The sequence below is a fragment of the Bison bison genome, unplaced genomic scaffold (genome assembly GCF_000754665.1).
Source record: "Bison bison bison isolate TAMUID 2011002044 unplaced genomic scaffold, Bison_UMD1.0 scf7180017864213, whole genome shotgun sequence".
In the NCBI taxonomy this organism is placed as follows: Eukaryota; Metazoa; Chordata; class Mammalia; order Artiodactyla; family Bovidae; genus Bison; species Bison bison.
In genome coordinates this window covers 7,065,129-7,080,539 of record NW_011494785.1, presented here as the reverse complement: position 1 = coordinate 7,080,539, position 15,411 = coordinate 7,065,129, and the positions used below count along the sequence as shown (strand labels likewise).

General features: G+C 48.4%; 1 protein-coding gene across 2 annotated transcripts in view; it reads right to left on the bottom strand.

The window, feature by feature from the left end:
• The window catches only part of GTPBP1 (GTP binding protein 1), a 25,260-nt gene extending 10,422 nt beyond the window's left edge, over positions 1 to 14,838 (bottom strand). For both annotated transcript variants that reach the window (XM_010845115.1, XM_010845114.1), the window contains exons 1-6: positions 14,461 to 14,838; positions 11,766 to 11,877; positions 5,402 to 5,582; positions 4,494 to 4,842; positions 1,535 to 1,658; positions 619 to 733 (exon numbers count right to left, since the gene is read on the bottom strand). In XM_010845115.1, the coding sequence (XP_010843417.1) occupies positions 619 to 733; positions 1,535 to 1,658; positions 4,494 to 4,842; positions 5,402 to 5,582; positions 11,766 to 11,877; positions 14,461 to 14,652 (1,073 nt within the window). In that variant the 5' untranslated portion in view covers positions 14,653 to 14,838. The remainder of the gene's footprint in view (positions 1 to 618; positions 734 to 1,534; positions 1,659 to 4,493; positions 4,843 to 5,401; positions 5,583 to 11,765; positions 11,878 to 14,460) is intronic.
• Between the last annotated feature and the right edge of the window lie 573 nt (positions 14,839 to 15,411).

Below are 15,411 nucleotides of genomic sequence, written 5' to 3'. Positions count from 1 at the left end.
CAACCACCTTCACTGCTGGCCTGGGTTCAATTGTGGTCAGGGAACTAAGAGCCCAAAAGTCATCCAGCACGGCCAAAAATATATATATATTTATAGAATCAAAGGACATGCTAATGAGTAAATGCCAAAACTCATCTGTGATTAGAGAGCTTTTGAGAAACAACAGTATAAAAAAAATTAGGGACTTCCCTGGTGGTCCAGTGGCTAAGACTCTGCACTCCCAATACAGGGGGCCTGGGTTTGATCTCTGGTCAGGAAACTAGATCCGGAATGCTACAACTAAGACCCAGTGCAGCCAAATAAATAAAATATATTTATTTTAAAAGTCAATAGAAACAGTTATAAAAATGGCTGTGTATCTATCAAACACCAGCCACGCGCAGTGCTAAGTGCTTTACATACATCATTGCCAACACTTACAAGAGCCCTATGAAGAAGATAACATCCATTTCACAGATAAGGACACTGAAGTCTCAGCTAGTACTCCAACTTCAGTGAGGCCAGCACCTCACAATCTGGGTCACCTCATACAGCCCCTGAGCAACACCGCTGCGAGCAGAATCATCTATTTCAACCAATCTCTGTGCCTGTGCCCAAGTGACCGCTCCCCACCATTACCTCTCAGAGCTGAAGTTGGAGGCTGTAACAATCACATCATCCTTGCTCTGCACCAGCACAGGGATCTTCCGGCAGCCTGGTGACTTCAGCAGGCGCTGCAACAGCTTCAGGGTTTCTTAAAGGGTGAAATGGAACAAAATTAGAGGGGCACAGCCTTCTCTTTGGCCAGGCTTCCAAGGCAAGACAGGTCCATTCATTAGTGACTCAGCAGGAGACAGACAGACACACAGTGTTAAATGCCATAATGCCTGGAGAAGAGAAGGAGGGCCAAAACTGGGTGAATGCTTGCCAGAGTAGGAGGAGACTGATGGGGAGTGTGTGCTCAGGCCACAGGTCTGAAACCTGTCAGGTTTCTCCAGAGTCTCTAGAAGACTCACATCCTATACGCAAGTGACTTGGGGGTCCATGAGAAGGACAGTGTTGTTCCTAGAATGCTCTGTTTCCTGGGAAAAAATTCATCTGACAAGAGGATCTCTGGATGTTTAGACACCTGCAGAAGCCCTTACGAGGCCCTCCAGAAAGATCATTCTCTCCCACCATCTCTAGCCTAGTCTTGCAACTTTGTTTTGAAGCCTTTGGTTGCAAAAGACCATCAGACTCTGCCCAAATGTCTCCATATATGCCCAGCTTAGATGGAAAAACCCAACCCCCTCTGCCTAGAACCATCTGAAAAGAGATGCCAGATTAGGGCCTTCAAGGATCCTGCATTTTTAACCAGAAGAAACAATGAGCAGGAGGTAACTCCAGGCTGTGCTCAGACCAAGAGCCAAACAGGGAGGAAGCAGAAGTCTCTGGGCTGGTGGACATTCAGGCCAAGGTCTATGCCCAGTACAAGGAAGCAGAAGATCCCAGGCTGCAGACCACCAAGGAGCCACCGTGGGTGACTGTGCCACAGACTGCTGCCGCCAGCACTTACCTTGTAGGATGTTGGCAGGACACATGTCAATCTTGGTGACCACCACAAACACAGGCACGTTGAGGGCCAACGCCAAGCCCAGGTGCTCCTTGGTCATCCCTACGATGCCAGCGTTGCTGCCCACCTGCCCCAACACAGAAAGGACTATCAGGACAAGGGGCACAGAGAGTGCTGCTGGTGGGCACAGGGGCGCAAAGAAGCCTGAGGGAAGAGAGCACTCTCATCTTTGAGGCCACTATCAGAACAGAACACAGGGGCCGCAAGTCTTCGGCCAGAAACCAAACAGCTGTAGCTAAAAGCTGGGCTGGGCACAGACCGCTTTAACCTCCCATATAACAAGATGGCCTGTCAAAATCTGAGGAGACTTGGAGGCAATAAAAAAGAAGACAAACTCAGTCTGGGAAAAGAACTGTCCAGAGTCATCAAAGTGGATTCAGTTTAACATCCCTGGCCCCCAGTTACCCTATCTATAAAATGGGAGGAGAATAATATTCACTTTAAAGGGTTCACTTGAGGTTTAAATAACCAAACATGTTTTAAAGGGCCACATAGAACTAGCAGGAATTAGGTCTTCAGGCAAGAGCCACTGTTACTACTGTTATCATTCCTTCCTGTAACAATAAACATTTCCAAGTATCATAAAGGCCAGTTACATGAATTAATGCACATGCACAAGTGTGCCTGCAAAAGAAAGAGGAAATTCCTCTCCACTGATATGGGGTACTCTCTAAGATATGTTTGAAGGGGAGAAAAGCAAGGTGGTATAAGAGTGGTGATTAGATCACTGTTTGAAAAAAAGCAGCTGTAAGACATCCCAGGGAACATCTGAGATAATGTAAACACTTTTAGACTAGATACTGTATGATATTAGTGCACTCGTTCATCTTCTTGGGTGTAAAAACAGTAGCAGACTGTGCGCTGAAGTATTTTAGGACCTGTGAGAGGCATTTGGGGTGAAGAGTCACAATGTCTATAATATAATCTACTTTCAATACACACACATTTGCTGGTATGATTACAAAATATCTCTAGAGGATGTGTAAGAAACTGGCTGTACTGGTTGCCTCCGGAGAAAACGGAACAGAGCCAGGAGAGAGACTTCTCACTCTCAAGTGGAAAGCCTCTAAAGTCCTTAGGTACCTTTTAATTTTTATACCATATGCATGTATTACTCACTAAAACAAAATAAGGTTAAAATTGCCATGACATATTTATACAGGCCTTCATACATTCCAGAGTGTTTTCAAGTGATGCTCTCACTGGTCATCACAGTTCCCAGGGGAGCTATCACCCCACCAACACAGATGTCCCACACATGTTCCCTCTGACTACACCACGACCTCTCTACCATCTTCCTCCTAAATCTTCCCATCCCTCCCACCACCTTTCCTAACCTACCCAGACCTGCTTCTCTTCTTCCAAGAGGGATATGAGAAAGCTCTCTCTCTGCTGTCTCTGTATTTTCAAGGTTTTTTTTTTTTTTGAAATTGACTGCCATGAAACAATAATCAAGTATTTCATTGTTTTCTACAGAGATTTTTAGTATTTAGCTCCTGACCTAAAAGTTAAATAATTTATAACATCTCATCTGGGGTGAAGACATGTCCATTGATCACTGTAGCCATGTGGGAGACCCAGGTTTGATTCCTGGGTTGGGGAGATTCCCTGGAGAAGGAAATGGCAACCCACTCTGGTATTCCTGTCCAGAAAATCCCACGGACAGAGGAGGCTGCAGGGCTATAGCCCATAGGGTCGCAAAGTGACTGACACTAGCTAACTGTAGCTCAGTTAGAAAAACGCTCATTTTAAACTGATTTCTATACCCTTAATTTTAATCCAACAACTGCCCCAAATACACTCTACGCTCTTCCTCTAAAACCCCTTCGGGAAGAGCAGCTTTCCTTGGCCAGTCAAGGTTGGTAAGGGTCCTCTGCAACGTCCAAAGACACAGGAGATGAAACCACACAGATCCTAAGAACCTTGGGCAGAGAGCTGACGAGTGTTCACACATATGCTCTGCCTCTCTTTGCTCTCCAGGCTGGAGAGAATTTGCCCGAGAACCTGTTCGTTGGGCAACTTGATCAAGTTTGTGCTGAACAGATGCTTTCATTTACTATACTTATTAATACAGGCAGCTGGAGGGACTGGGAAATGGGGAAGGGCTTTGAGAAGGATTTGCCAAAGGAAAACCAGCTTGCTTGCACTCTGTGAAAGCTTTGAAGTCGTGACCAAGGCTGTGGGCCTCACAGACTCCTACTCTCTGGCCAGGAAGATCCAAGAGACCCAACTGCGGGATTCACAACGTGATCCAGCCCAGAAGCCTCTGCTCCCTTCCCTCTTCAGTTTATCCACGTGGTGAGGTGCTGAAAAGTCTATTCCCACCAGACTGTGAGCTCTATGGGCGCTCAGGACAGCCTGTTCACGGCTCTATTTTCGGGCCTGGCACAGTGCCAGGCACACAGAAGCCTCTCAACAAGTAGCTGTGAGAGGCGGACACCAGTCCCAGGCTCAGAAGAGACCGCCTTCTAGCCCCTCAGTGGCTGTCCGTGCTCTCGCCTCCACTTCGTCCCCAGGCTGCCCCATCTCTGAGGGTGCTGCCCAGTTCACCTCAAAAATAGCCCGACCCCAGGAGGAAACACCTTTCAGAGGTGTTTCCTTTCAGAAGGTAGTAAGAAACGCCCCGGGAGAACCCTCCTCTACACCTCTCTGAAAAACAAGAGAGGTCTGCAGATGGCACCTTGGTTTCTCTTCGAGGATCTCTTCCTGGCCTCACCTAGCAGAAAGATCAAGGTACACCCTTGAGAAGACCGGGCACCCTTGCAACACTTGTCGTTCTTATCCGGTTTCAATGCCCTAAACCAAAGGCTCCTGCCTCAGAACAATTGTAAACACTTGTATACCACCATATCCCAGGATCCGAGCCGAAGCCCCCCGCCCTCCTTAGCAGCACCTCACTTACCATGAGCATGCAGAAGTCAGGCAAATGGCCGGTCATGCCAAAGACAGTGGTCTTCAGGTACTTCTCATGGCCGGCCAAGTCGATGAAGGTAATCACCTTAGTGGATTTCTCACAGATCTTTGTCCACTCCAGGCTGCCGCCGTGGCTGTCTGGCTTGTTTACCACATTTCCTTCACTGTCAAAGCCCAGAATGTCGTTGCCCACGCTGCTGGTGCGACCCGACTCAATCTCATGTTTGTGGCGGAAGAGTTTCTGGCGGGCAAAGCCTCGCCCATTGTCCAGCTCCCCGTGTGTCAGGACCCCCAGAAGCGTGCTTTTGCCAGCATCCACGTTGCCCACAACTGCTACCCTGCGTGTACACAAACCCATACATTTGTGTGAGAGTTGGTGGGTGAGTGAGAGTTGGTAGGTGAGTGAAGTGAACTCCAGCAACTGGACCTGTAGGGACGGGCTCACCCCTGAGCCTCTCCAGTTCTCTGCTCCTTTGAGTCATGGGTGAGCACGTTGGGAATGCTCTTGGAGCTGTACCCAGGGACTAAAATGTTACTTAGGAGGAACTGAGCTCCCCGACAGGAGCCCTAAAGCCAAGAGGGGCACATGATGCTCTCCTCCATGACCCTGGTTTCTAGCCTCCCAGGCTGAGGGGAGAGCAAGTACCCCCACAAAGTGGCCACAGAACGCAGGGCTGGCCTCCCTCCCACTCTTTCCAAATGGGAGGATTTAAAGATGAAAAAGTATGGAAACATAGAATGGAGCCATTGATGTCACTGGACACTCTTTCCAGGCCTCAGGAAGCAAAAGGACGAAGTGAGTGTGCCCGGTGTCAAAGGATCAATCACCATTCTCTGTGGTGCCCGGGACCCCAAGGTCATGCTGCAGGGGACCTGGAACCGTTCAGGGCCCCTCACCTGACTTCCAGGAAGTCATTGTCTCCTACTCGTTTTCGGACCAGGTAATCGCGCACACGGCCCCCGGCCTCTTGCCGCTCCCGCAGGAGGATGACATCAGCCTCTATCTGCTCTGCCATGCTCTTCACGGTGGCGTAGGAGGCCTCCATGTCAGCTTCACTCAGCCCGTACTCAGTCCCATCTGGTGACAAGAGTCCACACGTCAGCTGCCACCAAGTCAGCCAGTTAACCACCCGTCACCAGGGCCCCACTCTGGGCACTGCAGAACATGGCTCTCTACCTGACACTTCTGACACTTGGGCACGTGTGGAGTTCATAAGTAACAGGGCTTCCCCATTAAGCAGGGCAGTCATTAATTCCTTCAATGGTAATCAGGGAGACTCTCCCAGGTTTCATGCCAAGTCTCATGCTGGGTACTGGGAATACAGGTGCCCTTGGCGGGTTCACAGCCCAGTGGGAGAGACAGGAAATTAATTAATTGCCATACTGCTTGAGTGCTGTACTATACAACAGTACAAAGAGAATGTAAAGCATGAGCAACTAGCATTGCCTAGGGAAGCTGAACACAGCTTTGCAGGGTGCTGACTTCAAGCTGGGACTCCGAACATGAAAAATGGGCCTGCAGAGAAAGGAGGGAAGACATGATAAGCAGCAGAGCAAAGCGTGGAGCCCGGCAGATCATGGCACATTCAGGGACCGAGAAGCAGCTTGGTGTGCTGGGGAGCAGGATGTCAAGTGGCAGGAGACCATGTGACAGGTGGAAATGGTCAGGCAGGTGAACATCACACAGCAGCAACACACACATATACCAGGGAGGGAAGCCTCGGTGGTTACATGGGGGAGTAACATGATCAGATCGCCGTGGGACAGAAAGATCTCTTGAGCAGCAATGTAAAGTGTGTGCTGGCAAGCAAGAGACCAGAAACGGGGAGCCAAGTTTAGGAAGGAATTCTAATAATACAGTCAAGAGATAACAAGGACAGGAGACAAAGGAAAATGGGGAGAAAATTTACGAACGGCTTTAGGGACAGATTTTTCACGGAGGTGGCTCAGGTGAAACGTCCAGCAAGGAGCTGGAAAAACTGAGTCTGAGCTTAGGATGAGGGAGGAAGGACCAATCAACCAGTAATTTATGGAGTGCCTACTGTCTGACAATCTGGTCAGGTGCTTCCCACATGGAGTCACACTTAATTCCCACAGTAGCTGCCTCCGCTTTCCTCCAGCCTGTCTCCCCGAGAGCACCCCTGCTCCTTCCCTGGGCTCACCTGCAGCATGTGCCCCACCTCTTTTCTTTTCTGCCTCCCAAGACCCTGCAGCTGCTCTCATCCGCTTCCATGTCTCCCCTTACAAACAAGTTCAAGCCATTCCTAAACTAAAGGAGACCAACCTCTCCTCCTGTGCCCCAGCAAATGTACCGTGCTGCCATCCCCGCCAGAGGACACTTGGTGACTGCACCTCCTCACCACCTCCTCACTGATCTGATGCCTCTGGGAAAAAACTGGCTTTCAAGTCAGCAGACGCCTTCTACCCCCTCATCCAAAGTCCTTTCCTCAAGCCCTGCAGAGTCAACGCCACTGGCCACCGTTGACTGAAGCACCTCACTCCCACTCTGCTTGCCTATAACCCGAACTCTGTTTTTCTTTTTATTTATTTACTTTTGGCCATGCCTTGCCACATGTGGGATTAGTTTCCCAACCAGGGATCGAACCAGTGCCCCCTGCACTGGTAGCTCGAAGCCTTGACCACTAGAGCACCAGGGAAGTCCCCCAGATTCTCCTGCTTCACCTCCCACCCTCTGGTTTCTCCTTTTGTTTCCTCTCCTGGCTCTTCCTGCTCCTGCCCCTAGATGCGAGCCTTTTTCAGTAGTTGGTCAGTGGCCCTCTTCTCTATCCTTGAACATTCCCCTCGACTATCTGGATATTCTATGGCTTCCACTGTCATTTGAAAACTACAAAAAACATTCATAACTAGTCCTCTTCCCAGAGCTCTATCCACTCCCTTTTTAAACAACAGCACAAAAACTAACAGCATTAACAAAGCATTTCAGTCCTCCCTGTAGCCCTATGAGTTAGATACTACTGTTCCCATTTAGTATTGGGGTACACAGAACCCAGAGGTCTCAGAGCTGGGAGGGAGCAGAGGGGCCATGGGTCTTCTGATTCCACACCTAGAGCCGGTTCCTTTGGCAAGGGCTCCCCTTAATGCCAGACCAGTTCCTCCTCCTGCCTTCCCTGTTTCTGATGACACCACTATCCTTCCAGTCACCCAAGATTAATACTCATCACTCTAGTCCTGCCAAGTCTAGCTTTCCTTGTTCCTGCTCTCCTTTCTTTGCCAGTCCAATGTCACCAGCCTGATTCAGGCCCTCATTTACCTGAATCATCACAAGATCCCTAACTGGTCTTAACAAATCCCATCTGTTTCCTCCAACCCATCCTGCATAGATGCACAAGCTCGAGTTCCTAACAATGCACAGCGCTGACATTGTCACTTTCAAGTCAAAACCTTGGAAGGGCTCCCCAGGTCCAGCAGCGTCCAGTTCTAATTCCTTAGAGGTGTCCATCTAAGGAATTAGAACTACTCCACCCCTTCCCCATCCTCCCCTCCTATATTCTGTTCCAGTGCAGATGGCCCAGTCACCATCCCCCATGTTTTCTGCACTCTGCCAGCTCTACACCTTTGCTCATGTATTTCCTACCCTGGAAAGCCAATCAGCACATTTCCACTTGTCAAAAGCCTACCCATTCTGCTCCCTTATGAAATTTACCACGAATAGTGTTTTGGATGTGTCTTCACCCACTATACGCAAGCATCTCGAGGATAAGGACCGTATCTCAAATATCCCTGGACACTCCATGAGGGGTGCCTTTCCTATACCAAGTCCGCAAATGTCTGCAAAATGCTAAAACAAATGAGCAAAGAGTGAGCAGTTGGGTCAAGGAGCTTCTAAATGCATGGCCAACTGAGCTCTGGAAATCTTCTGGATTAGAGAAGGGATTGGAACTGTTCCTGAGAGAAGGCTGGCTGCCTTGCCATTCTGGCCAGATCCCCTTTTCTGTTTCTGTTACATTGAAAAGCAATGCTTTCAGGTTCTATCTCACACCAGGGGGCAATCAATAGCGTCACCTATCCATCCAGGGCTCCCAGTATTCTGTGACTGAAAATACCCCCAGTCACATCAGCCTTCTCCAGCATGTCCTCACTTGGTAGGAGTGGGGAAAAAAGCCAAGGAGAAAAGTCAGAGGTCCAATCACTAAGGGCCACATATTAAGCCTCGTGGGAAGCGAGTCAGATTTCGGTCCTGCTTCCTGACTCACCCTCCTGCTCAACATGCAGTAGGGGGTCCCCATACTTTTAGGATACAAGTCTAAACGCTTTGGTGTGGCATTCAAAGACTCTCAGAGCTGGGCCCTGACTACCGGTCCAGTGTCCCTTCCTGACACTCCCAATCTCACCCTCATTCCCACTTTACTGAATCACCTCTGATCCACCAAAAACTCCACAATCACAATGCCCCCATGCCTCTGTGCTTGTGGCTTTCTTGGCTCACTAACTACTGCCTCCACTCACCTAGGAAACTCCTACTCATCCTTTAGAATTCACTCATCGGGCACCTCCTCCTTCAGAAAGACTTTTAAGCCTTCTCTGCCCCTGCCACAAACTTATAATACTCCTCCCACATTTCCTGAACTTTTAATGCAGTACTTAGTTCTTAGAAAGTCATGATTTAATATTTGAGGAATGAACAAGGTTCTTTTTGAAAGAGATCTCATGGTAAATCAATTATAACCTGGAACCTTTAAAAAGTGACTAACTACTAATACTAAAAAGCATTTATATAGTGCTTACTATATGCCAAGTGTTAATCCTCACCACGATACCACGGGCTAGATTCTATTATTATCTCCATTTCAAGGCAAGGGAAAGAACCCGTAAGGCAAACTCAGACCTGCCAGGTTCCAGAACCTGACCTAACTACAGAACTTGAACTAACTAATCACGGTGCCTCCTTTTAGTATCAGTCTTAAGAATGTATATTTAAAGAGCACAATCCTCCACCCTGCTTAGAATTTTTTAATAACCGAATTTATCTATACAGATTTCTCTGAGGCGGGGGTGGCGGTGGGGGGGATGGTACCATTAGCCCCATTTTACAGATGGAGGAAGCAGTCAACAGAGGGGAAGCCCCAAATACACAGGAAGTCAGTGATGGAGCTGACCCCTGGGGCTTTGCATCTCCTTCAGTCTTCCATTTGAAGTTGAACTTGTTTAACTAGTTGCAATCTTTTTCTGCCTCTAAAGAATTCCAGCAGGAAGGAGTCACTATGAATCTAATAGTATCCAATTGGTAGATGCCAAGATAATGCTTTGGTGTGTAAGATACATGTTAATGAATGTTTGTTCTTATGCTTTGCCATGGGAGGGTTAATTAACTGTGAGCCATCAAGGTCTGGTAAAGTTCACTAAGAGTTCATATTAAAGAATAAGGGAGCAGTGGGGGCTTTACAGGGCTTCCCTGGTGGCTCCAACCCTAAAGAATCCGCCTGCAATGCAGGAGCTGCTGCTGCTGCTGCTGCTGCTAAGTCGATTCAGTTGTGTCTGACTCTGTGCGACCCAGTGGACGGCAGCCCACCAGGCTCCCCCGTCCCTGGGATTCTCCAGGCAAGAACACTGGAGTGGGTTGCCATTTCCTTCTCCGGATTCAATCCCTGGGTTGGGAAGATCCTCTGGAGTAGGGAATGGCCTCCCACTCCAGTATTCTGGCCTGGAGAATTTGATGGACAGAGGAGCCTGGCTGGCTAGGGTCCATGGGTCGCAGAGTCGAACTCAACTCAGCTTTAAGAATCTGCATCTTCAACAAACAGTCCCAAGACTTGTCAGAATTGACCTAGATGTGGTTTTCTTCAATTTTATACGTTTGAAGTGATCTTTGAGTGGTTCATCCTATTACAGCAGGCCAGATGTGACACAAAGGCTTTTCAAAAGGCTCCCAATGAACCCCTAGTCACCAAATGGAATGGCTTTTTCTGAACCTAACTCTCCCTGCTGTCTCTGTAACACTTGACAATGCTGACCATCTCTCTCTCTCGACATGAACCTCCTGCTTGGCCTATCTCTCTCACCATGCCTTCTTTAAAGTGATAAGACCTGAAACTGGGGAGGTGGCAGCAAAGACAGAAAGGAAAGGATAAACATGAGAAACATTTCAAAGGAAAGCAGAGCAGTATTGGGAGATCAAACCCTTCTTCCTTGCGTCAATTTTGCAGCATTTCTAAATGCTGTTTTCTACTGAAGTTAATTATGTATATGCCATCTTTCCTTCTCAGGACAGAGGACAGATTATAAGTATCCAGTGTTTTGCAACAGTATCAAGACCTTAGAAGGATACTTAATAGATATTTGTCAAACAGTTCAAAACTGATTTTGAGATTTCTACCATCTTAGACTCACACTGTAGAAGAATTATTACCTGTCTTTATAAAAAGCTACATTCAGTGAAGAGAACTAGTCCTTTAATGATGCATGGAGGCCTACTTAAAACTTGCAAAGACCACAGACAAGATCTAGTACAGGCTAAACTGATAACTGTTAAACAAGCCCAGCTGCCATTTTAGCAAAGATAATGTCTAAATGAAGGTAAGAGTAAGCAGGCTTTGCATTGAGAGTATAAACTAGGAATGACCGGGGGTGGGAAGCCCAGGATATAATCTGGGATTCTGTCAGGGGGATGGCCTTCCTCTAAAACAATGGGCCCCTAAAGTGGAATAAGAGGGCTAGAGGGCAATAACAAGTCTCTTCCAGAATGGCAACAAGCCTACGTATGTGATAGGATCTCACAGCTATTCCCACTGACTGGTCAGTGTGGACCAGGGCAAGGCAGCCTTGCTGAAGAGAGAATTCTGGATGTCCTTTTCTTGCTGACATCAAGAAATATCACAGAGGTTCTCTGCTAAGCAGGCAACAAGCAGCAATGGGACTGGTAAATCAGACTTGGAGGGGAAGACCTAGAACTACCTAGGGAAGACTTAATTCTAGACCTAATTGTGACTTACTCCATTATCTCAGACAAGAAGTTTCCTTGCTCTGTGCTTCATCACACCTTATGCAAATGCAGGGTACTGGAAGCAGAAACGAAGCTTCTGTAAAATCTCTTGGAAAGTGAATCTTTAAAGTCAAGCACATTAGGACCACTAAGGTGGGAATTAACATTATCACGTTGTACTTTCACATTCTCCCAAACAGTTCTGCAGACACTAAAGAATCACTGCAACTGAGACACACGAACAGGAAAAGTTGATAAAAGAGGGAAAATGTGCTCTAAATAATGTTTTTAAAAATAAAGTGAAAGGAAAACTATGCTCACCTGATCCCTGCCCAATGACATATATGGTCTCTCCGCATCCCTCGTCCATCCTCTCCCACATTTGCCGAAGTAGGCTGTCATACTGCTCTGATGTAGGGCTCACTAGAACCAGCTAGAAGAGAAACCAACAGCCTTAGGACCACACTTACTAGAAGAGCACCACAGCCAAAGCAGATCAAAGACCCTGACTGAACCCCACTGCGCCCTGACCTAAACTAGCTTCGCAGCCCCCTCATGGCCTCTTTGCCTCTCTTCAAATAGCCTTTGAGCTCAAGGCCTTATGAGTTTGTTCGAACCCCAACCCACAGAAAAGAGGGTGTGAGCAGCCTGCCTCCTGCTGCTTAACACAAGGGGCAGGAGCCACAGGGACTGACAATGTGGCATTGTAGCCAGAAATTAATGAGCAGTGTTTTACACCTACATGCCAAGGTCTTCTACCTGCAGCTTGCAACTCACAGGACAGGGATCTCATATACTGCCATGCTCTCCATCCAAGGCCAATGGTTCCTATAACAACATAAGAATTCTGTTCCATCTTGCCTTGGCTATCTTGATTATTTAGGAATTGGCAGTAAAAACTGCTGCAAGATTTATCTTTATCAACAAAACACCCTAACCTCTAAGATGGGTATCAACACCATCATTTTGTGAATTTCTGCCAATAACATTAAAATATCAACCATTTATTTGGGGAGGCTGTTTACCAACAGGCATGTCAAATTCCATTCTCAAACTGTCATATGTGACCTTGGACAAAGAACTTAACCTCTGAGTCTCAGTTTTTTTAGTCTACAAAATGGAGATACTATTACCTACCTCCTAGGGCCACTGTGAAGACCAAATAAGATAACATGTAAAGCATCCACTCCACAGCTCAATAAGTGGTAATTACAGTTTTCCCCACCCAGTCATTCCTAAATGAAACTAGATACCGCAATTCACTAATTCTCTCTCTCTTTGGAAGCTCTCAGAGTCTTATGTCCATCCCCACATTTAACTATGGCAAGTATATACACTTACAGCTTCTAACCTTTCCCTCAGGAATCAGTCTATTTAACCCATCTCTTCTCTCTCATCACATCAGTTTTTTTCAATATCATCAGTATTAATTTACACAGCATCTTTAAAATAATGAGAAAGACTTCCTCAGCTTCATGACGAAGACACACCTCCCTACCCTGGAACATTAAATAAGTTGGTCAGGAAATAAATCTGTTTGCAACTCTGCTGGGCCATTTCCCACTGTTTTCAGGCTTCTTCAGCACCTTGGCCATGAACTGACATCTAGTTCATCTGCTTCCGAGTCAAGTGCATCTCTTACAATTTCCTGAGTTGACTCATCAGAGCCTGTACTTTGAACCTAGGTGCTGGGTCTTCTGCATTGTGTCCCATTGCCTCATACACTTCCCCTGATCATCCTCTCTTTGAACCTGGCCGGCAGCCTCATTATGGCATTAGAGGCACCAGAGAGGACCCTGTGCTAAGCTGGAGTGCTGGCTTTTAAGCGCTCAGTGGAGACTAGAGGGAGAGAGCTGTTGGTTTCAGGAAAGTTCTCTCCAGTTTAGATCAAGTTTCATGAAGTTTTGTCACCACAGACTAAAAAATCACAAATGTTTTCAAAACTCATTAAACATCTCTATTGTAAGTATCCAACAACAGGTAGGAGGTGAGATGGGTGTGCTCTCTTGCATCAGCTGCTATTTAATCTGCACAGAGAATCATCAGTTCCTTCAATTCCCTTCAAACATTTACTGAGTAGTAAGTAACCGGCAGTGTAGTAGATTTCTTACATAAGTTTCTCATTTTTACTACGTATTTGTACTAAAAAAAGATGATGAAGCTGGAGAACTGAGAGGTTAAGACACTTTCCCAAGGTCACAGAGCCTTTTTAACTGGCAGGGCAGAAAAGGGAACCCAGCCTAGTCCGACTCTCAAGCTAGCATTCTTTCCTTTAGCAACGTTAGGAACCTTCAAAACGCCAGTCCCAAATTATACTTAATTATTTATCCCCGCCCCCACCAACGCCAAGCAGAAGGTTGAGCCCTTAAAATCCTGCACCTTCGCAAAAGCTCAGAAAACACGATCTAAAACGTCCTTCATTATTCCAGTCATACAAGATAAGGTTCCATTCCCAGAAGACGAAACTATGGGTCATGCCCATCTTTCACTTTTGTTTTGGGTGGATTTCTAAAGGAGACATTCTTGATTGAGTGACTACTTAATATTGCCTTTCTCCACACCAGGAAGAGCCGCAGCTGCCTCCCGGCTCCCCCTTCGACTACCTGATCCTCCCGCGCTCGCCCTGCCAGAGCCACCTTCGACCCTCGGCTGCCGTGGACAGTCCACGGAGAGAGTCCCTCTCGATGTCCCGGGGAGGCGGCACCGCGTGGGAACCGCCACTGCGCGGGCAGCTGCCGGCGTCGGGCGCTCGCGTTCCACGTGGCGGAGCCGAGGGGTTGTGATCTCGGCGGGAGCCGGACGGCGGGGAGGCCGGGTGGGCGCCACCAGAGAAGGACTGCGGTGCCCGCGGGCAGCCGGAGCCGCCCCTAGCCCGGGAGCCCGCCGCGCGTCCCGCACTTACAGGTGGGCGGGCTTGGGCCCTCCCGCCCCCGCCGTCGCCCCAGAGACGGCTCGGCCCACCGCCCGGTTCCCCCTCAGTGCCCTGTCCCCTCAGCCGCCGGCGCCCGGGGCCTACCTTGCTGGTGAGGTCCAGCTCCGGTTCGCCGTTGAGCGCCTCGCCGTCCTCGCTGCAGTCCGAGTCGAAGCCCCCGTGGAGCCGGGCGGCAGCCGCAGCGGCTCTGGCCGCCCCCGGAGAGCTGGGCTCGGGGGCGAACATAGAGGCCGGGACCGGCGACTCCATCGGGGAGCGACTCCGCTCCGCCGCCATCTTTAATAACTTAGGCTAATTCGTAGCCGGCCTCCCCTCCCTCTCAGCTTATTTGCCTAATCTATGAGCGGCCACGCCCCCAAACCTTATCAGAATAATTTATGCGAAAATTCTCCCGCCGCGTAGAGGGTGACACGTATCTCTAGCTAAGAAACAATCGACCGGCCCTCTCGGCCACCAATCGCTACAGCTCGTTCAAGTACCTAATGAATAATTAATGAGGCCCAAAGCCCAACAACAAAAGTCTGGGACGTCACTCGCCTGGATCGTAGCTTTCAAGTGGGCAGTACAGTGTCCACGCTACCGGCCTGGAGTCTTCCCGCCAATGGGAGCAGAGCGGTGTACGACTGACACATCAGCCAACCAATAAGGAGAGAAATACACACCGCGTTTACCCTTACCGCCCATCACTCCCCAAGATTTCAGAGGCGGTGCTCAGCTTCCAAATCCTGCAGTAGGATTGTCGGGGGCGGAGAGCCTTCCGATGATAGACAGGAGAAAGGCCCAATCCAGTCTTCGGATAAGTCCCGCGCCCACGGAGATTGTAAACTGAGCAAGGCACCTCCCACTCAACTCAATGACTCCAGGCTGTCACAGAAGACGGATTTTCAACCTGCTGGCAATCTCCAGGCAATTTTAATAAGATCGATGCCTGGAGTACTATAGCAGCCAGAGCGCGGCAATTAATTAAATGCTGACCTTAGGGAGAATTCCCCATTCATTGTCTCTGCGGAGAAAGCAATTACACGACCAAAATGA